At 41.0% G+C, this 18,518-nt stretch overlaps 2 protein-coding genes across 2 annotated transcripts; both read left to right on the top strand.

Moving 5' to 3' along the window:
• Positions 1-102: 102 nt before the first annotated feature.
• LOC115763553 (transcription factor glial cells missing 2) lies at positions 103-13,673 on the top strand. The gene is made up of 5 exons (XM_030706171.1): positions 103-206; positions 1,045-1,122; positions 11,754-12,480; positions 12,539-12,626; positions 12,685-13,673. The coding sequence occupies exons 1-5, from the start codon at positions 103-105 to the stop codon at positions 13,671-13,673; spliced, it is 1,986 nt and encodes a 661-aa protein (XP_030562031.1).
• A 750-nt stretch (positions 13,674-14,423) lies between these two features.
• Positions 14,424-18,022, top strand: LOC115763462 (thioredoxin-2). The gene is made up of 3 exons (XM_030706038.1): positions 14,424-14,567; positions 17,223-17,369; positions 17,438-18,022. Exons 1-3 carry the CDS (start codon positions 14,544-14,546, stop codon positions 17,585-17,587), a joined length of 321 nt encoding a protein of 106 aa, XP_030561898.1. The 5' UTR covers positions 14,424-14,543; the 3' UTR covers positions 17,588-18,022.
• Positions 18,023-18,518: the final 496 nt, after the last annotated feature.

Raw genomic sequence — 18,518 nt, 5'->3', positions numbered from 1 at the left:
CAAGCTGTGCCGTTGTTAGACCTTCTGTGGTCGTCGTCGTCGTATTACCAGGTAATTGTAACGTCAGCTCTAGCACGGGCTCGAGCTCGGCAGGTGACACAAATGCAGATGCCTCCGGTGCTGCAGCCAGACACTAATGACCAGGCCAACGACGAAGACGACGACGTGCCATGCGCCACAGGATGTGTCTGCGGCGTTGTCGAGAGGTGTGAAGAGTGGCCAAGTCTCTGAGTATGTGTGTGTGTTGTTGTTGCTTTTATGACTCCTGCCGCGCCTCAAGTGTGCCCGTGGTGATGTTGTGGGTTTTTCCTATTAAAAGTGTTTGGTTTTAACTTTCAATTTGGATTTAATTAGCTAGCAAATGTTGACATATTGCCAGGAGCCAAGCGAAGCCCAAGGCTTGCGTGTGGTCGCCTCTGCAAAGATGCCTAGATATCGGCACCTTTCGCTGGAACCTGGCATAGTTACTATCTAAGTGCCATCTAATAGATTAGGATTTGCCAAGTGTCGCCCTACCAAACCAAACAAAAAATCTCCAATTCAGTTCGATTGTCAGAACGCATAATTTATTGTGCACACTCATTAGATCGTGAGGCGATTGTCTGTTCTAAATTAGCATCCCATTCTATTTGCACTTGGTTTCTAATGCGCCCCTAGCGCGGCAGGGTGGGCAAAACCAGCAAACCATCCCTCCGAAAAAAATAAAAATAAATAAACACGAAACGTTAAATGCACATTGACTAATGAAATGTTTGGCGATTTCGATTCCGATTTCGATTCAGATTCGACTTCGAGTGCCCGCGCGAGAGGTCGTTCTGGGCCAAATGATTTGAGTAATTTATGGCCCACAAAACAATTGCACATGATTTTGCCTCTAAAAATGCGACAAAAATATCAAATTTTGTGTTTGCATTCGATAGATTCATTTGTTTGTGTGTTTCGCCATGCCATTTGCCTGTGTTTTTATGCCAATTTGCATTTGATAATACGCCCGCCAACTATTGTCACCAGAATGTTGGCTAATTAGAGGGATTTGTTTTCCAGTTTTTATGGCCTCATGGAGCGCCAGCAATGCGTGTGCCCGTACCCGAACCTGGAGCAGCACATGGGCACGCGTCCTAGGTGAGCCGCAAAATAGATAACTTTTTTTTCATTTGGAAATTTATGGCAAAGCGCATTTGCCAAATTGGCAGGCGTGAAGAGAGAATGAATGTGAAATGTGTAGATACAAATGTGGGTAAAAATCAAGTAAAATAAACTGGCATTTGATATGCCTAATGCCAATACTCAATACACTTAAATTCAACTGCTTTCAGCTTTACTTTTAGTAATGCTTAAATTATTCTTAAAGATTCATTTATTAAGCAACTAAAGTTAGTCTCTATTGTATATCGACCAAGTCAGCTTGTTTAATATAAGGGCTGGATGGACGGTCGGACTTGGCCCGATAGTTGACTTGGCTCTTGATCCTGACTATGTTAGAGCCTGCCTCCATTTGTCTGTTATTCTCATAAAGCGTATAGTTAAAATGTTATTGGAAGCACAAGACAAAATGTTGGTTTTATAAAGTTCCCTCTAGTTTTGCGATGTATAACATCTAACATTTTTGTATCAAATGGATAACATTAATGGCACTCCTCCAGTCAATAGAAGTCACATATCCATTAGCAGCTGCCTTGACAGATATGCTCCTCCTTCTCACATGAGCATATGCAAAAATAAGTGTGTGTGGATGCGAAATAGATGAGCACACTCTATAAGAATAATCCTCCCCAGTCGAATAATCGGGCGCGACATAAACAACAATTGACAAACGGTAAAAACTGTCAAAGGCAATTGTCGCAGTCTTTGTTCGTTTGGGCACAACAAACTGACAGACAGACAGACAGACAGACAGACAGACAGACAGACAGACTGGCAAAGTGATTGATCATATGATGAGCTCTTTGATTCCCAGCTATCTCCGGGACGGGACGGGGCTATGACTGGGCGCGCTCGTACATCAATTTCGAGTGGGCCTCTAAATGAACGTGGGAGTTTCTGGTTTGCACCTTTAGTTTTGCGTCTGGCTTGGCCATGCGAAGCACGTGCCGCAGACTCGAGGCGCTGCCTAGCATGTAAATCTGTATGTGGCACTTGCAACAGCTCCACAACAGCAGCCGCCTGCTGTCTGCTGTCTGCTGCCTGCCGCCTGCATAAACTCGTGCAGCAGAAGAAGAAGAGGTGCAGCTGCTGGGCTGGCGGCTTGCCGCAGTCTTTGCCACTTCCTTTTCGTGGTCTGTTTGAGAATTTAACCCGTGCCGTCTACGTGCTCCGATGGAGTGTGCTGCCAGAGAGCTCATAGCATTCGGAGCTAAATTAATTGTTGTTATTATTTAGTTGCATTTTGTAGCATTCTGGCCGATAGCACCTGTTGGCCATGGCCCGCGCACATTTATTGAATTTTAATAAACTGTGATCCTTTGATTTCGCATGCGCGCACTCTTCATTTCTATAATCGCCTCTGATGTGCTGATAACTCCCGACTCTGCCTACTGGCTGGCCTTCATTCAGCTATAATCATAATCGTAATCGCAGTCGTCAACATAATCGTAATTAAGTTAAGCGTCTATATATGTATATATATATATATATATATGAACCGTTCATTTTTGGCGTCTGCCGGCTGGCCGACTGGCCGACTGGTCTGCGGCAGCACCTTGTCGTAGGTCATGCGTGCCGCTGGCCAGTCGGATTGTCGTCTGGATCGGTCGCACCTAAGTGGCCTGGCGCTACGCTACTTTTGCCAACTTGATTGCTTATGCGCATATATATGCGGGATGAATTCAATTGTGTCCAGATTTCACATCTTGTTTTACTAGCTAAGACCCAACGAGAGAGTTGTCGTCCAGCTGAGGCTTACAAACGAATATATATTTCTTTTATTTATTACTTATTAATGGTCGGCAAACGAGTTTCAGCTAAGATGGACGTTGTTAGACCAGAAAGAGTATTTTTAAGCGAACATTCAAAGCAATCTTTAGTATATATTTAGCATATATAATAAATTAGAAAGAATAGGGAGGAAAAAGTTATTAAAAAGAGTAAAGGAGTAAGTATTACAATATGGAAAATTTTAATAACAGTTTCTGTTTTGTTAATTAAACATTCATACAATTGGTAAATTGAACTATATTTAACTTGAAGGAGCCCAGGTGGTTTTTACACTCTTTGTCTCACTAAAATATCAAACATATATATATATATATATAGTATATTAAGTATATTGTAAAATATTATTTAAATCAAAAATATTAAAACCATTTAAAATAAATATTTAAGAGATTTGAAGCACAAAAGATTGGCAGTCTTTAAACAGACCGTTTTACGAACATGTGACTGTTTTAGGGTATTTTGAGATAAGTCCATTCATTGATTCACTTCTCATTTGCGACTATTTAATTGCAATGATAGTCAGATATAAAAATGATATAAAAATGTGTAAATTATTCACAAAATGGGTTATGGTTTTGATTTTTCCCTGAATTTCAGGAACCAAAAATAATATTTGTTTGCGCAATTCAAACTCAAAGTCGTTGCAGGCCGACCCAAAGAATGATGCGAAATCATGCCGAACTCAATTTGAAATTAACCCCAACTTTCAAAGCCACCCAGTAGTCGAACCACTCTGCTATCTTATCGCAGCATCGCGGCTCGTTGGAGCACAGAGGCATTGAAATTGATATGAATGGATGCACTCAAGATAAGCCAATATAACTGTGGACGGGCACAGAGCTGAGCGCCAAGGTCAAGGGCATGGACATGGGGCAGCTTTTCCACAAACACATACTACGTAAATAAAATACGTAAAAATTGAAAAAGTTGGCCCAAAAAAAGTATTCAGGCTGTTGGCAAAATGATGCTGATGTGAAACAGGGCCTCGGGCGTCTAACTGCACTTTGACAACTGGGAAAAAATAAGGTAACAAAAATTCCAGTAATGATCGTGTACCTCGGAAGCCTGTGTTTAGGCCGAGTTCCTTGACATGCATCAGATGAAAGGCAATAAGATGAGATGCGTGCATGTGCGATAATCAAACGTTTCGCGGCCAAAACACATTAGTGTCAAATGGCTTTTGCCCGGAGCCCTGTCAGGGTCTGCTTATTGTTTAAACAGGCGACAGGACGACACGCGTGGCCAGGTCCGACTGGGCCAGGCTGTCCGGGCTGCTATTAAAATCATTATGCCGCAAATGTGGCAAATTTTCAACAGTTCATTTAACTGATTAAAGTGTAAGGCAGCGACGATTCGATTTTGGCCAATTTGCCCGACTGATGAAGAAATGGCCCAAGACAGCCGCTGCCCAGCCGCTCTTTAGGCTTATGTGAGTAAATTACATCACAGGAGCTATGTAATTTTGGCACCTTCTGCTTTTTTTGTGTGCCGGTGTTGCAGCAGAAAGAAGTCATAAAATTAAATTTATGAGTCATAATTTTCATAATCAAAAAGCCTTTTTTGTCTTAACGCTTGCGGCTCATTTGGAAGAGCGAACATCGCGCCTTTATAATTGGGTTCTAATCGGGCTCATTTATAAGGTCACAATCCTCTGACTCTTTGACTCCAAAAATCCATTAGCATTTGGCTTAAACACATTTGTCAAAAGGCCTCTCAAAAACAATGTTGTTGTGGGTGATTTTTCTGTTTGTGTGTGTGTGTGTGTTAAATATTAATCAGTCAATAGGCAAAATGTTAATCCGCATTTAAAATGCCTTGTTGTTGTTGTTTCCCTTGATCTATTAGTGGACCGCCCAGCGTGACGACCAATTAATTGCGTAAATGGAAAAATTGCCTTCGGTTGGTCTTTGTCTTTGTTGGGTGCCACAAGTCGCACTTTGGAGCTTGTCTGTGATTTTTGTTTTGACTGGGCAACAGTAAAAAAATGTTTGACGACCAAAAATTCCAATATATTTCCAAAAAATGATGAAAAAATTGTATAAAACACATTTATAAATTTATCTCTGCACAATATAAATAATTTTATATTTATTTATTTATATTTATCAGCTATTTTATTAATTCAATTGCCTCAATTAAAATTGAATAAATATTTTTATTGTAAATTTACGTCGAAATCTGAATTGACTTTTAGCTTTTGTAATTTTGTATTTATAAATTTAATAGTTTTGATTACTCGGATATATATTACATTTTCTTATTAATTGTTCTTCATATTTTCTATTTTACTTTAATATTGCAACATTTTCAAGAGTAAAATTTGTTGAAGTGTAGAGCGCAGCTAATTAATTAATAATATTTGTGCTTCGAATCATTTGAAAACCATTTGAAACTAAACCAATTTTTATTTATTTTAACTGAGCAATGATTAATTTGGTGCGCTAAAAAACGAAATATTTTTTTTTCTATATTTTTGTTTTCTTGGTTTATTGTTATTTGTGGTGTCTTCAATGACAGGCCCTTTTTTTTTTGTTTTTTTGGGAACAGCTTGAGCTTTTGTCAGTTGGAGAGCACGCGCTCATTAGAGCGCAGCCAGCGAGCGCTGCTGGAGTCTACGGCGGAGTCGGCTGGAGTCGGACTGGGACCACACCGAGTGTATCTACATTAAACAAGGCATGATTATAATAATGTTGAGCAATTAATTGCGAAAAGCCAAAGTTGTGAGCGCAGCTGCAACAAACTAAACATTTACGAGTTGTAAAATGAAGTGTGTGCGTGAGTGTGTGCGTGTGTTTGTGTTTTTCTACTATTTTTGTTGCATTGAAATATGTTTTTGTCACCCGTATAATTTGGCGAGTGGTGCGTTAAGGCGACAACAACGTCGGCAACAGGCCAAGAGTTAGGAGCCACTCAACGGCTGGCTGGCAGCCATTTCTGCCTATTGGGGTAGTACACACATCTTGAGGCCCAATCCCGTATAATCAGCCCAGGTGACTGCGCACTGCCCTTTTAATTATGGGTCACAGTCAATGAGCAGCAGCAGCCGCAGTCGCAGGCGCAGTCGCAGCCGCAGCATTTCTTTCATTGCATTTCCTGTCAACGGCACCTCAATTTTCACTTTAACGCCTATTTGCTGGCAACTTGCTTTCCCCTGCCCACCTGCAAGCCCATTGGCATTGTCTAAGGGCGTCGTTGGCTAATTGTCAGTCGACTCTGGCTGGCTGGCTACCAACTACCAACAACTGGACGCATAAATTTGTTTTATTTTACTTTTTTCTGTTTTTTGGACTGTAACTTTAACCTAAATGGCGATGCGGGCCGATCAGGTGAAAACACAAGACGACAAGCTCCGGCACCAGCACCAGTTGGACTCTTCCTCAATAATGCCTTGTCGTTCTCATTACCAAATGCCGTTCGTTGCTCGCTGACCATGTTATTATTTTCATTTGTTTATGCTTATTTTGTACGCGATGTTCCCGGCTTTATATGACTCTTAATGTGATTAACCCCAACGGCAGATGGAACATTTGAGAAATTGACGGGCGTGAACTGGTAATGAGTGGCGCTCTTCGATTTTGAGTAAAACTGGGCCGTTGATTTGCATTCGAAAATGATTTAATTTACGCATCCGTATGCCATCTTCTGCCCCAGTCCAATCAATCAGGACAAGCATTTTTGGAATTATGTGATTGTTAACGAAAAATAAATAAAAACTTGGCGCAAACTAAAAACGTTAACGTATTATAATTGACCAACTAATATCTTTAATTAGTGCTAGAAATAATATGAACATACAAGTTTCTGATGCAAATGTCATAATTTACATAAAAAATGTTATTTATACATTTTGCCTATCAACTACAAGCTATAGCTTACTCCAATACTGGCTAACACAATATATCTTTTTCTTAGCCCAAGTTCAAAGTCGCCTTGAGAAAGTAAGACATTTTTTACTTCGTGCACTTTTGTAAAATCAGTAACAATATTGATTTCATCTAGCTTTAAGCATACTTGAATATGTTTTTTATTGTAGCCAGTTTTACATTTCTAGAGATTTAATTGATTTGGCAAAGCGAGTCCTTAAACGAGCTTCAGGGCTTTTCAAGCACCACAAAAAGCACAGATAATAAATAAATAATTAAATTTTCCATCATAATTATCAAACTCATATGCAATGAACAATACACATGAGATACTTAGAGCCACTCTCAGATACACACACACACACACACAAGCAGATAATGAGCAATGCCGGCTCTACACACGCTTGCCACACTTCACAGAGTCTTGTGTGTGTGTGTGTGCGTGTGCGTGTGCGTGTGTGTGCATTGTGCGCGTCCGCAGCTGTTATCCGACCAATCAGCGACGACTGGAATGAACTTGGAATTGGCAGCGCGCGCACACACACAGACAGACGCACTCAAACACACACACACACACACAGATGCTCGTATCTGACGGATACATTTGCAGCGAGCATACGTGGAACGGCAGCTGCGGCTGCTGCCTCTGTCTGCAGCTCCCTACGGCCGGGATGGAGTTGGCTGTTGATTGTGCGCCGACGTCGTCGCCGTCGTCGTTTGTGGAGTTTTTGCCAAATTTATGCGGGTGTAGAATGGTCCGTCCGTGCGTCCAATGGGTCCGCTCAATACGCTCGTCTCTCAGCAGCGGCTTGGTGTGTGGCTGTTGTTGGTTTTTGTAGGTGGAGCCAGCCATAATATCATTTCATTGTTGACAAAACTTTGGCAGCGTCGTTTTTGTCTTCAGCCGAAGTTCCATATGCTCATTTTATTTTCTGTTGTTTTCTATCTGGCAGATACGTAAATTTCGCCCTGCTGCACACAGCGCGCGCACAGGTTGCCACAGCGAAAGGTCGTCATTGTTGTCGTCGCCGTTGTCCATGTCGTTGTCGTTGTCGTCGCCGTTGTCGTTGTCGTTGTCATTGCGTGTGCTCAGACCGAACAAACTAGCGACGGTTGCTTTCTATTCGTTAGATACAGATACACAATTGTGTTAGGGCCCACGGAAGTCTATTGACGCCATTGCGATTATAATGGCCAAGTGCTGCAATTGTGAAGTGACAACAGTTTGACAAGTGCGCATCTCACAGTTCAACTATTTATTGGATATATCGTTCGACACACAAATACACACGCACACACACATTCTCTGGATTAACCGCATTTGTTTGGAATATGGTTGTTTTGTAAGTTCTGTTTGGCATATCGATGGTAGCCTCTCCTCTGCGCTTTCAAGTCCCTTGACACCAGACAAAGGCATTCAAAGAATTATTAATATGCAAACATTCACGCATTTACGATAAAAAGCTTCAGTCGAAACAATTCCAAAATACCCGAGCATATATTTCGATACTCAAGACGATCGACCGCGAATATACCCTATTCTTACTATCTTCGAATTTTTTAATTGAAATTCATGATATGTGAGTTTAACTTAAAGTAAAAACTAAACACACCATTATCAAACAATAAGGGGTATTATATCAATAAATATTTAATTTATTTAAATTCTTATATTTATTTGGACCATGATAAGACTTGAAGTATTCAACAGGGCTAATTGGATTAAGGAAAAATTAATAAATTAGTTTGATTTATTGAATGTTTTGGTACATTTCATTTATTTATTGCCAATAGACCAGGCCAAAGATTATGTTTAAGCTCAGGGGCAAAGTTATTTTGGTCGAAAGAAAAACTTTGAGTAACATTTTATTATTGATAGAAAATAGAGATTTAAAATTTAAAAGCCAAATAAGAAAGTAAATGAATATACGAAATTGATCAAGTATACATTATTTTTTAGCAGGCGAGTCAAAATGAATTTTTTTAAGCTCAAACAGAACTTTATATTTAGAAATAAACACGTAGTTGTGGTTAAATATTTGTGAGTGCGGGTGCAAATAAATTCAAAGAAGAAGAAAAAACGTATTTATGATAACAAAAGTAATTTTAATGTAATATATTTTCAATAAGTATGGACTGCTATATACACAGCAATATCAGCAGTTATTTTCCAATAAATAAATTCGCTACCGCAAACATAATCTCAAGCTACGCAATTATTTTCAAAGTGAGCAAAAAACAACTTTGGCACAATCTCGTTATTTGCAAACTCCAAGGGCAATCCTCAAAATAAATTATTGTTGATATACATTATTTTTTTCTATATAAATAAAATATTACATAAATTTAAGCCCAACTATTCAACAATAAATTAAAGAATATAAAGTATTGCATCTTATCTATTATGACATTATGATTTGATATTTTTACTATTATTTGCGATGTTGTTTATAATTTACTGCAAAAGGTCAAAGGCATCCACTTGACGTAGGTTAATTTCTGCATAAAATTACAATACCAAAGAAATCTTATCTTAATTACTAAAAATAATATTAAAGCATTTTTTGCGGTATCGAGAAATATGTTTTTCACATTAAAAACAGCGCAATTACATTCAAGTAAAACTAGAGAGAAAAATATCATAAGAGTGCCGAGTATTGAATACCCTTACGAACAGATCTAATTGTCATAATTGTTTTGTGATTTACATAATTGTTTTAGGATCAGCGAATATTTAGGTCTTCCAAATATTATACGATTATTTCTGGCAAAACTGACACAATCAAATCAACAAAGAGTTGATTGAAAAATCTGTAAAATGTGCTTTGCTTAAAGTTTGAGCCAATTACGAAACGCAATGATAAGGCCCAGCTGAGGCAATCAATAAATCGGTATGCGCAAAAAACATACAAATGGAAAGAATCCAATAAAAAGAAAGAAACAAAACATCGGCATAAGCACAAAAATATTTAAATTATTTCAAGCGCTTTATTATCATGCTGAGCCTAGCCTAGCCCTGGGAGCAGAGACTAACAGAGAGAAGGCGGGAAGGGAGGGAGGCGGCGAGACTTGGTTAATAACACTCGAAAAAAGCCACGGGGAACACGGACCACACACATGCACCTAGGGCCCAACGCGGGGGCTGACTGGGCCCAGTGAAAGGGTCCGATGCTCGAGCCGAGCTCTAGCCGCGATTTGTATATAGACATATTTTGTAGGTGACAAAGTTATTATGGGCAGCCCAGAAGAGAACATGTCACAGCCACCAAAACAACGAAGTGACGCTATCAATATCAGATAAGCGCTGCGAAGTGTCAAGCAGTCAATTTACGTGCCCAAAACAAAGCGACAACCGACAAACGACAAACGAGACCCAAAAACATGAGGCGCAAGAAGCGTGGAACAGGTTCATAGCGGACCACCAGGCGCTCGATCAGGTATCAGCTTATTAGAGCCCAGTTGGGCCAAAGGGCCAAGCGGCCTGCTGTCTTCCCGGTAAACATAAAAAAATTATTATGTTTGCCCACTCAGAGGCTGACTCTGAGGCTGAGGCCGAGGCCGCAGGGCGCCCTCTAATGAGCAGCAATGCAGCGCGTTGGCTCGACAAATTTATTGCTAATTGTAGAGCGAGCTCCACTAAACGTTTGCCGCATAAATCTAAACGTGGGGCAACCACGAGACTTGACTCGACTCAACTCGACTCGAGACGGGTTGGAGTCTCTCCGTTGCTCTGTGGATGAGTCACACAGCGCCGGCGCTTTAAGTGCCAATCATTTTGTAAGCTGGCGCTCGGATTACCTCGTGGGACAGGCTTGCATTACTTGGTGGGTTAACTGGGCTAATCCTAACGGTGCCTGCTGTCTGCTCGGCCAGCTTATGCGTTCCATGACACGCATAAAGCCAAGCAATTCATTTGATTGTCGCGCAGCCCACGCCACGCAGACGATATCAATAAACTGCGCTCCGAGCATTTCATAGGAACCGTTTAGAGGTGCAATTAAGATTGGAGGCCTTAAAGAGATGCCACAGCAATTAAATCGATGCGAGCTAAATAATCGTTGTAAGCGAGTGAATTTAGTGTAATTCAAGCACTTTTAAGCTTAAACAGAGTACAGATAAGAGCTTAGGTCATCCGCATTCCATCCACGAGTCTGCATGCTCTTCAGCTTTAAGGCTGACCCCAGAGTACTCTATGTGCAGCTTTCATTACATGAAAAAAGAAAGAGGCATCATATGAGTTTAAAAAAAAAGAGATCATCAATTGATAAAGATCATATTCATAAAAGAGGATCCAGGCAAGGATCTTATCAGACAAAATTAGTAGGTTAAATTATAATAAATAAAGATGTTAATATTAAGACTAAGAACATAATCTCATCCACAAATTATGTAATAGTCAAATTGCACAGATGCATATGGTTAGCTCAAAGACTGGACCATAATTACATATATCCGGACAAGGAAGCTTTCAGAAGGAATTTGAAGTAGTCAGCGCTTATTTAAGAGAGATCAGAGCAGTCGAAGGGGAGAAAGACCTTTCTTTTTACAGGAACAAATTAATTTTTTTTTTGGGATAGATAATAGTTTGTAAGGGAATAAAATTAAAAGAAATATATAAAACATCACACTTTCCACGACCCAAGATATTTGGAGACTTTGTTATAATATCCTTTCAAATAATATGTATTGCTATTGGCACTTTCCTTTTGGCACCCACGAAAGGAATTCCCCTGAAAAACTGAACTTAATTATGTTTAAGAGATCAGGCAGTCGAAGTGGGCCACATACTCCTAGAGATTAGTCTCAGCTAGTTGTTGTCTTCCTGCTGAAGATTAGACTAATCAGTTCCCAGTCAAGTAATCTCACGTGCATCTCAGACTAACTTGGGAGACATTTTATCCTATCGCACAACTGCAAACGTAAGGATAAGCTTAAGACATGTCGAATTCCTTACAGAAATGGCTACACCTTCAAGGCACACTATCAACAACTCTCGCAACCGGAGCAGCATCCACAGCTACAGCAGCAACAGCATCACCAGAGCCAAGAGATTCACTTGCAGCCATCGTCCAGCGGGATGACGACGCATAAGGGCAAGCGGGATTGGGATATCAACGATGCGATCGTGCCGCAGGTGGCCGACATTGAGTTCGATGAGTTTAGCGAGTGGAGTGACGGGCATGTTCGCCTGGTCTACTCGATGCACAACGAGGAGGCCAAGAAGCACATCTCTGGCTGGGCGATGCGCAACACAAACAACCACAACGTCAACATACTGAAGAAGAGCTGCCTGGGTGTGCTGGTCTGCTCGCACCACTGCACGCTGCCCAACGGCTCCAAGATCAATCTGCGCCCGGCCATCTGCGACAAGGCGCGCCGCAAGCAGGAGGGCAAGGCCTGCCCCAACAAGAGCTGTCGCGGCGGGCGGCTGGAGATAAAGCCCTGCCGCGGACACTGCGGCTACCCGGTGACACATTTCTGGCGGCACTCGGGCAATGCCATCTTTTTTCAGGCCAAGGGCGTGCACGATCATCTGCGGCCCGACCCCAAGAACTCCAGCGTCTCAAAGCGTGCCTTCGGGCGGGTCTCCCTGACGGGCAGCAAGGCAAGCAGCACATCCGCGTCCAGGGCGCCCAGTGCGCCCAAGAAGTCGATCATGGCGGGCTTGGTCAAGCAGGTGAAGGTGAGTTCCGCCAACGGTCGATTGCGAGTAATTCATGTGCGACTCTCTCCGTCAACAGCAACAGAATCTCATGGGAAAGGTGCTCAAGCGCACCAACGCCAGCAATCCGCTGGGCCACTCGGCCTTGGAGATATATCAGTTCAATGGTAAGGATCAAATCACAACTCCTGCAAAGGCAATTCTAATGATCATACTTTTATACAGCCTGTGGCAAGTGCACTACGTACAGCCACTGCACGTGCAGCTATCTGGAGGACACGACGCGCGCCCATCAGCTCAGTCAGACGTCCAACTATATGAGCAGCTCCTGGCCGCTGGCCAATGCTGATCCCGCGCCCTGCGAGTCCTCGGGCAATGTATTTACCGTGAACCACCAGCACATTACCTACAACTATCCCATTTACCATGCCACGCCCACTGCCGCAACTGCCGCGCCGAGCAAGTCGCCCAGCTTGCCCTACACGTGCATCTCGGAGCTGGCCGCCTATCAGCCGGCGCTCAACATGCAGTCCAGCTCCAGCTACGGCAATGCCATCGCCGGCAGCTGCCAGCAGCTGGCGTACGAGTCCAGTCCGCAGCTGGCCACGCCGGAGCCGGAGTTTATCAACTACTCGCAAATAAAGCATCTGGGCAGCAGCACGGAGATGTCCTGCAAGAATGAAACGACGCCCACCATCAAGTACAATGCGACTGTGGAGACGCAGCCTGTGCCAGGCTATGCGGCCAGCGTGGAGGACAACTACGACTATTACTACAATCGCGAATCCCACAAGTCCGACTACGAGCTGCAGCAGCAGTTCGGCAACGTATCCGGCCACGCACACTACTACGAGAGCGCCAATAGTTACAGTGGCGTCAGTTACTTCGACACGGGCACCACAGCGCCGGGCAACGGCAACGGCATCAGCAGCGCCACCGCCGGCGGTAGCGGCAGCGCAATGAACCCAAGCAATGCGAGTCTCGATCCCGGCAGCTACGGCAGCTACTACGATCACTATGCCAACTACGAGCAACAGATGGCGGCGGCGAACGGCTTTGCCGCCGCTGGCAGCGCTGCGTCGAGCAGCGTAGGCGGTGCGCCAACAGTGGCTGTGGCGCCACCTGCACCAACGCTGACCTATCATCACCATCATCATCATCATTTACACCATGCGTCGCAACACGCCCCGCAATCAACACACGCGGCCCATTGATAGTACTTAATCATAGTTCTTAGACCCAGGTTATGTTTAGTTTTGAAATCTTAATTTCAATGTGTAGCATTGCGTAGTGTTCTTATTGTTTTTTTGGCAAAATATATTATAAAAATGTTGATTTGTAATCTGCTCTGTGTGCGGTCTCAAGAATGGTTATTCCGAACGGAAACCTATGTTAAATGCTAGCGTACATCCACTCACGGAAACCGTACAACATCAATGAGGAAATTCTCATTCATCAATGCGCTTGGAGTTGGATTACAGAAAACATGCACATAAATAAAGTATTTGAGTGTGTGATTAATTAATAATCAATTGTAATGAATTTACTATTGAGCTAAATTAAACCTGGACAAAGACCTAGCGCCTAGTGCATACGCGAGCGCCATCTAGCGCAAATCAAGCGTACACATCTTATACACAGCGCCATCTAGTATTGATAAAGCGTTGTGTAGCAGTGTTGTATTTCGCGGTTACGCTTGCAGTTTGAAATATTATGTTATAATATTAGTTGCCCTTTACATTTAAAATAATTAATATATTATATTTACAAAGAAATTTTAAGAAATATTAAACATTGAACTGGCTATGGTGAGCCGTACACCACGCTGCTGAGCTTACCACCCACACACCAGTTCAACGGCATTGCCAGACCAAACCAATCCCGTTCACTCTCCCGCTCTTTTTCGTGTTGAATTTGTTAGGTCGTATATGACAGCGGGTCCAAGCGTTGAGCATTGGCATTTGGTATATAAAAATCCCACGAGTTGGTTGCGTGTGCTCTGCGGCTGTTCGCTAATTAAGAAAACTTCATAAATTTTACCGGTTGTATTTCCACTTAATCCCCCCCAACAACAATTCAACAAAATGGTGTACGCTGTTAAAGACGTGGTGAGTATTCTGCAAGCGGATTAACGTAGTTTCCGACAGTTTCAGTTAAGTAATAAGCGAATTAACCACCCCGGACCGCCAGACAACGCCGAACTAAAATCATTTTTTTTTTGCCACTCATTTTGTTAGTTGCCCCAATTACCATACGCTTTCGAAATATACACACACATCAAATATATCGAAAGCCAGTATATAACAATGATATCATCTCTTTTGGCTCTTCGCTACGACGAACCGGGCACCAAAGCAAACGCGACGCGCTAGAAAGTGCCATTTTTTTTATGCCTTTTAGATACGTTCCGTAAGAATCGAAAAACAACTCGATTGCAATAATATAATCGCATGCATATACATATACATTCCTCATACACCACATGTGCTATTTGGTTAGACAAACCCCATTATCACCATAATGAGTTTGCACTTTATTTATCAGTATGCAAAGTCTTGTCACAGGGTTGTTTCACCTCCAAGTTACCCTTTAATGCATATTACACATCGTTTTGGCGGGCCACTCAGCTTCCAAACCGGTTTTAGTCGTGACACATTGTCTCTGCGACAACTAAACAACACATTCTACTTTTATTTAACATAAATTAACAATTTATAGACATTGCGTCAGTTTGCGTATTTATGAAAAATTTGTACTTAGTCGCAAAAAGCAATAAAGACATTTGACGTCATGGTCTGGGTACTTAAAAGAACATCAAATGAGCGTGCGATCACTTTTCTTTTACAACAACAAATACACGTGAAATCATAAATTTATTAAAAATACGTTTTTCTATACATATATTCACAATAGGAACACCTATAATCCCATAGGAACTCCTTCGTTCCAATAGGAATCAAATTAAACAAAACTATTTTTGATTTTACGTTTGCAAATATTCAAAAATTATCAATACTAAGCCTTATGAATTAAGTAAAAACTTCAACCAAATGCTATCTGCAAAAATATTTTTACCATAAAACGAAATACTTCCATCTTAGAACACAAAAACAAATATTTCAACTATAGATAAGAAACTGACACAAAGAAAAATAAACGATAAAGTACGAAAGAAACCCTTGTGCATAATATATATGATATTACTCCCATCCGGATGGTTCCGACATAAGTTTTGAGACAATAGCTTTAAGACTGCTGATGCAGATCGAGAATATATATGTATATAGTTTATTGGGTTGTAGATGCCCTCCTCTTAAAATCAATATTTAACTATTCTGCACTTGACTAATTCCTAGTTAAAATTAATCATTGATTTCTGAAAAATATGAAATGATAATTTTAACTGCCGTGAGTAAAGTCTTGTTTCGAATTAATTAGATGATTAAATAGTATGTGCTCACAAAATGAATCATTCGTATGCCTTAAGTCCCGATTTTAGATATTGTGTGGGCAGCTATAAAATGAGACAAGCCAAGCAAAATTCTTGTTACAAACGAAAACAAAAACAAATGCCAAAACTAGTTAAAACATGGCCTTTGGCACAGGGGCAACCGGTTCCAAGTATTTTGCATCGTAGTCACACTTTGTGAATACAATTGCAATTGATTGGTTAAAGCAGATCCCTATCGCAAGGTTCAATTCAAATATATTACCAGTTAAGGGCAGTCATTTCTTGCGCTAACTACGCTTAGTTAGAGCTCGAGCTCTGGACTAACTTTAACGCAATGAATCATCGGGCGTTTGGCCAACAGAATGTCGTGCTGGAAATGGGCGCAATTAATAAAAGGTCATTTCAGAAAACGTGACAGGCCTTGGCCAGAATCAGGGAGTTCGGACTGGGCCAAGTCAAAGCAAATGTTTGAGTAAAAGTACAGTACACACATTTTGATATTGATTTGATTTTGGGTGCAAAAGAATTTCAAATACTTTCGATAGGGAAACAATTTGAAAATGATATGCGATGCGATTGAAATTGGGCAACTATTTCGAATGTTTGGCATTCTGAATGCACTCGAAAATATGAAATTTAAAGGCAAATGATTGTGTTGAAATTTAATACAGCCCATGCCAATGGTATGCAAAATATTTGGGAAATTCATTTAACTCAAAAGGAATTTAGCACAGAGCTTGGGCATGTGGAAATGTAAGCACACAAGTTTTTGCCCGAGGCATGTCGGAAGTTAAGTTCAGGTCAAGTCGAGTCCAATTCAAATGAGACACGTTGTCGATGGTTAAGCAATTAAGCAAATGGCCCAGTCGTGCGGCGGAGAGGGTGGAGAGTCCAAATACAAATATTAAACTGCAAGAGATATGAATGGGACTGAAGTGTAATACTATATATATATAGTGCAGCTGAGATACATACATATTTGCACATAATCCTATATACTTGCTTTATGTAATGCTTACACATGTTGGCCCGCACAGATAAGAGGAACGTGTTTCAGTAGCTGCCCAAAAACAAATCGATAGACTGCTAACTCGGGCCCTGCTCATGATAAGCACTGTACAAATTAGAATTATAAATATAAAACACAATCGGAAAATACAATGTCATAAAATAGCATTCAATGAAATGATGAAATTGTGAAAAATGCATTGGGCTAACTCCTCGACGGGGCTATAGAAACACAAATGCATTTGGGTCATCGAATGAAAGACAACATTGTGACTAATTGTGGTACATGTTTTTGATTTTCTAGAACGACTTCAAGACACAGCTGACGAATGCTGGCGACAAGCTGGTCGTTGTGGACTTCTTTGCCACCTGGTGTGGACCCTGCAAGATGATTGCGCCCAAGCTGGAGGAACTGTCGCAGCAGTATGCCGAAAAGATAGTCGTGATCAAGGTAGGTGCAAAAAATTACTCCCACTAAGTTGAAAATGTAAATCTAATCGAATGTTTGGCCACAAACAGGTCGATGTGGACGAGTGCGAAGACATCGCCATGGAGTATAACATTTCCAGCATGCCCACGTTCCTGTTCATCAAGAACTCCGTCAAGGTGGAGGAGTTCGCCGGCGCCAATGCCGGCCGACTGGCCGAGACCATTCAGAAGCTCATTTAAACGCAAACGCAATAACAGTTAAACCCAAATGCCTCTTCAAATGGATTGTCCCCGCGACCACAAAAAGACAATTCGCTTAGGTGTATCAATGAGTTTTCTTCATACCATTTAGTTAATTATGTATTCCATAAGTGCAATGTTGCCTGTGACGTGTTCAACAACAACAAATAAGAAGCAAAGAAAATAGGAAACATTTTATCGAATCAATCATTGCACTCGATTTACGCGGATTAATTGCATTATTAGTAACCGAAATTATTTGCCGTGTTCCACACTGCAGCGCAGCATGAACAAAAAATGAGATACAAAAGTGGCTTTAAATGTAACTAAAGTAAAATGTTTGCCTAATTTACTAACTAGTTAAGACGGGTTCTTTTTGTAACGCAAATTTATTGTAAACGTTTCACGAAAACAGCAAACAGATTAAATCAAATAAATAAATGTAAAACAAATTCTCAACCTTGTTTTTTTGCACTTGTCAAATTGTAAATATTCCAGGCTATGTGAACTCAATGTGAATGACACGGAAGTTCGCAGTATCAAAAAATAAAATATTCAAGTCATTTACTAACTCACCTTTCGGTTACCAGGTGCAAAGGTAAAATATTGCAGATTAGATTATATAGGTTTCCAAACGCCAACCAATTGGTCTCTATAAACGAGAAAACAATACAAGTATTTTCAGAGATAAGAATTCAAAGTCGAGCACCAAAAGTGATTAATATTACAATTGGAATGAAATATTGAATTGAATGTTTTAATAGTGATATCCTTAAGATGATCTGAACGGCCACATTGAAATGTTATTAAAGTATCCAAATTGCTTTCTCAAATATCTATCCACTGCCAAAATATCACTTCGATATTTTTTTAACACACTTTAAAATACAGATTTGCGCAGAATTAATGCCATAAATCAATATTTTCTTTT

This window comes from Drosophila novamexicana, unplaced genomic scaffold, assembly GCF_003285875.2.
Source record: "Drosophila novamexicana strain 15010-1031.04,08,12 unplaced genomic scaffold, DnovRS2.1 tig00000739-arrow-arrow-pilon, whole genome shotgun sequence".
Lineage (NCBI taxonomy): Eukaryota > Metazoa > Arthropoda > Insecta > Diptera > Drosophilidae > Drosophila > Drosophila novamexicana.
The sequence above is the reverse complement of the archived record's forward strand: the minus strand, read 5'-3'. Positions and strand labels throughout refer to the sequence as shown.

Coding starts and splice junctions, on each gene's coding strand:
- LOC115763462 (XM_030706038.1), top strand. CDS start 14,544: ATGGTGTACGCTGTTAAAGACGTG. Junction 14,568..17,222: donor TGTACGCTGTTAAAGACGTG/GTGAGTATTCTG, acceptor TTGATTTTCTAG/AACGACTTCAAGACACAGCT. Junction 17,370..17,437: donor AAAAGATAGTCGTGATCAAG/GTAGGTGCAAAA, acceptor GGCCACAAACAG/GTCGATGTGGACGAGTGCGA.
- LOC115763553 (XM_030706171.1), top strand. CDS start 103: ATGCAGATGCCTCCGGTGCTGCAGCCAGACACTAATGACCAGGCCAAC. Junction 1,123..11,753: donor CACATGGGCACGCGTCCTAG/GTGAGCCGCAAA, acceptor AATTCCTTACAG/AAATGGCTACACCTTCAAGG. Junction 12,481..12,538: donor GCTTGGTCAAGCAGGTGAAG/GTGAGTTCCGCC, acceptor CTCCGTCAACAG/CAACAGAATCTCATGGGAAA.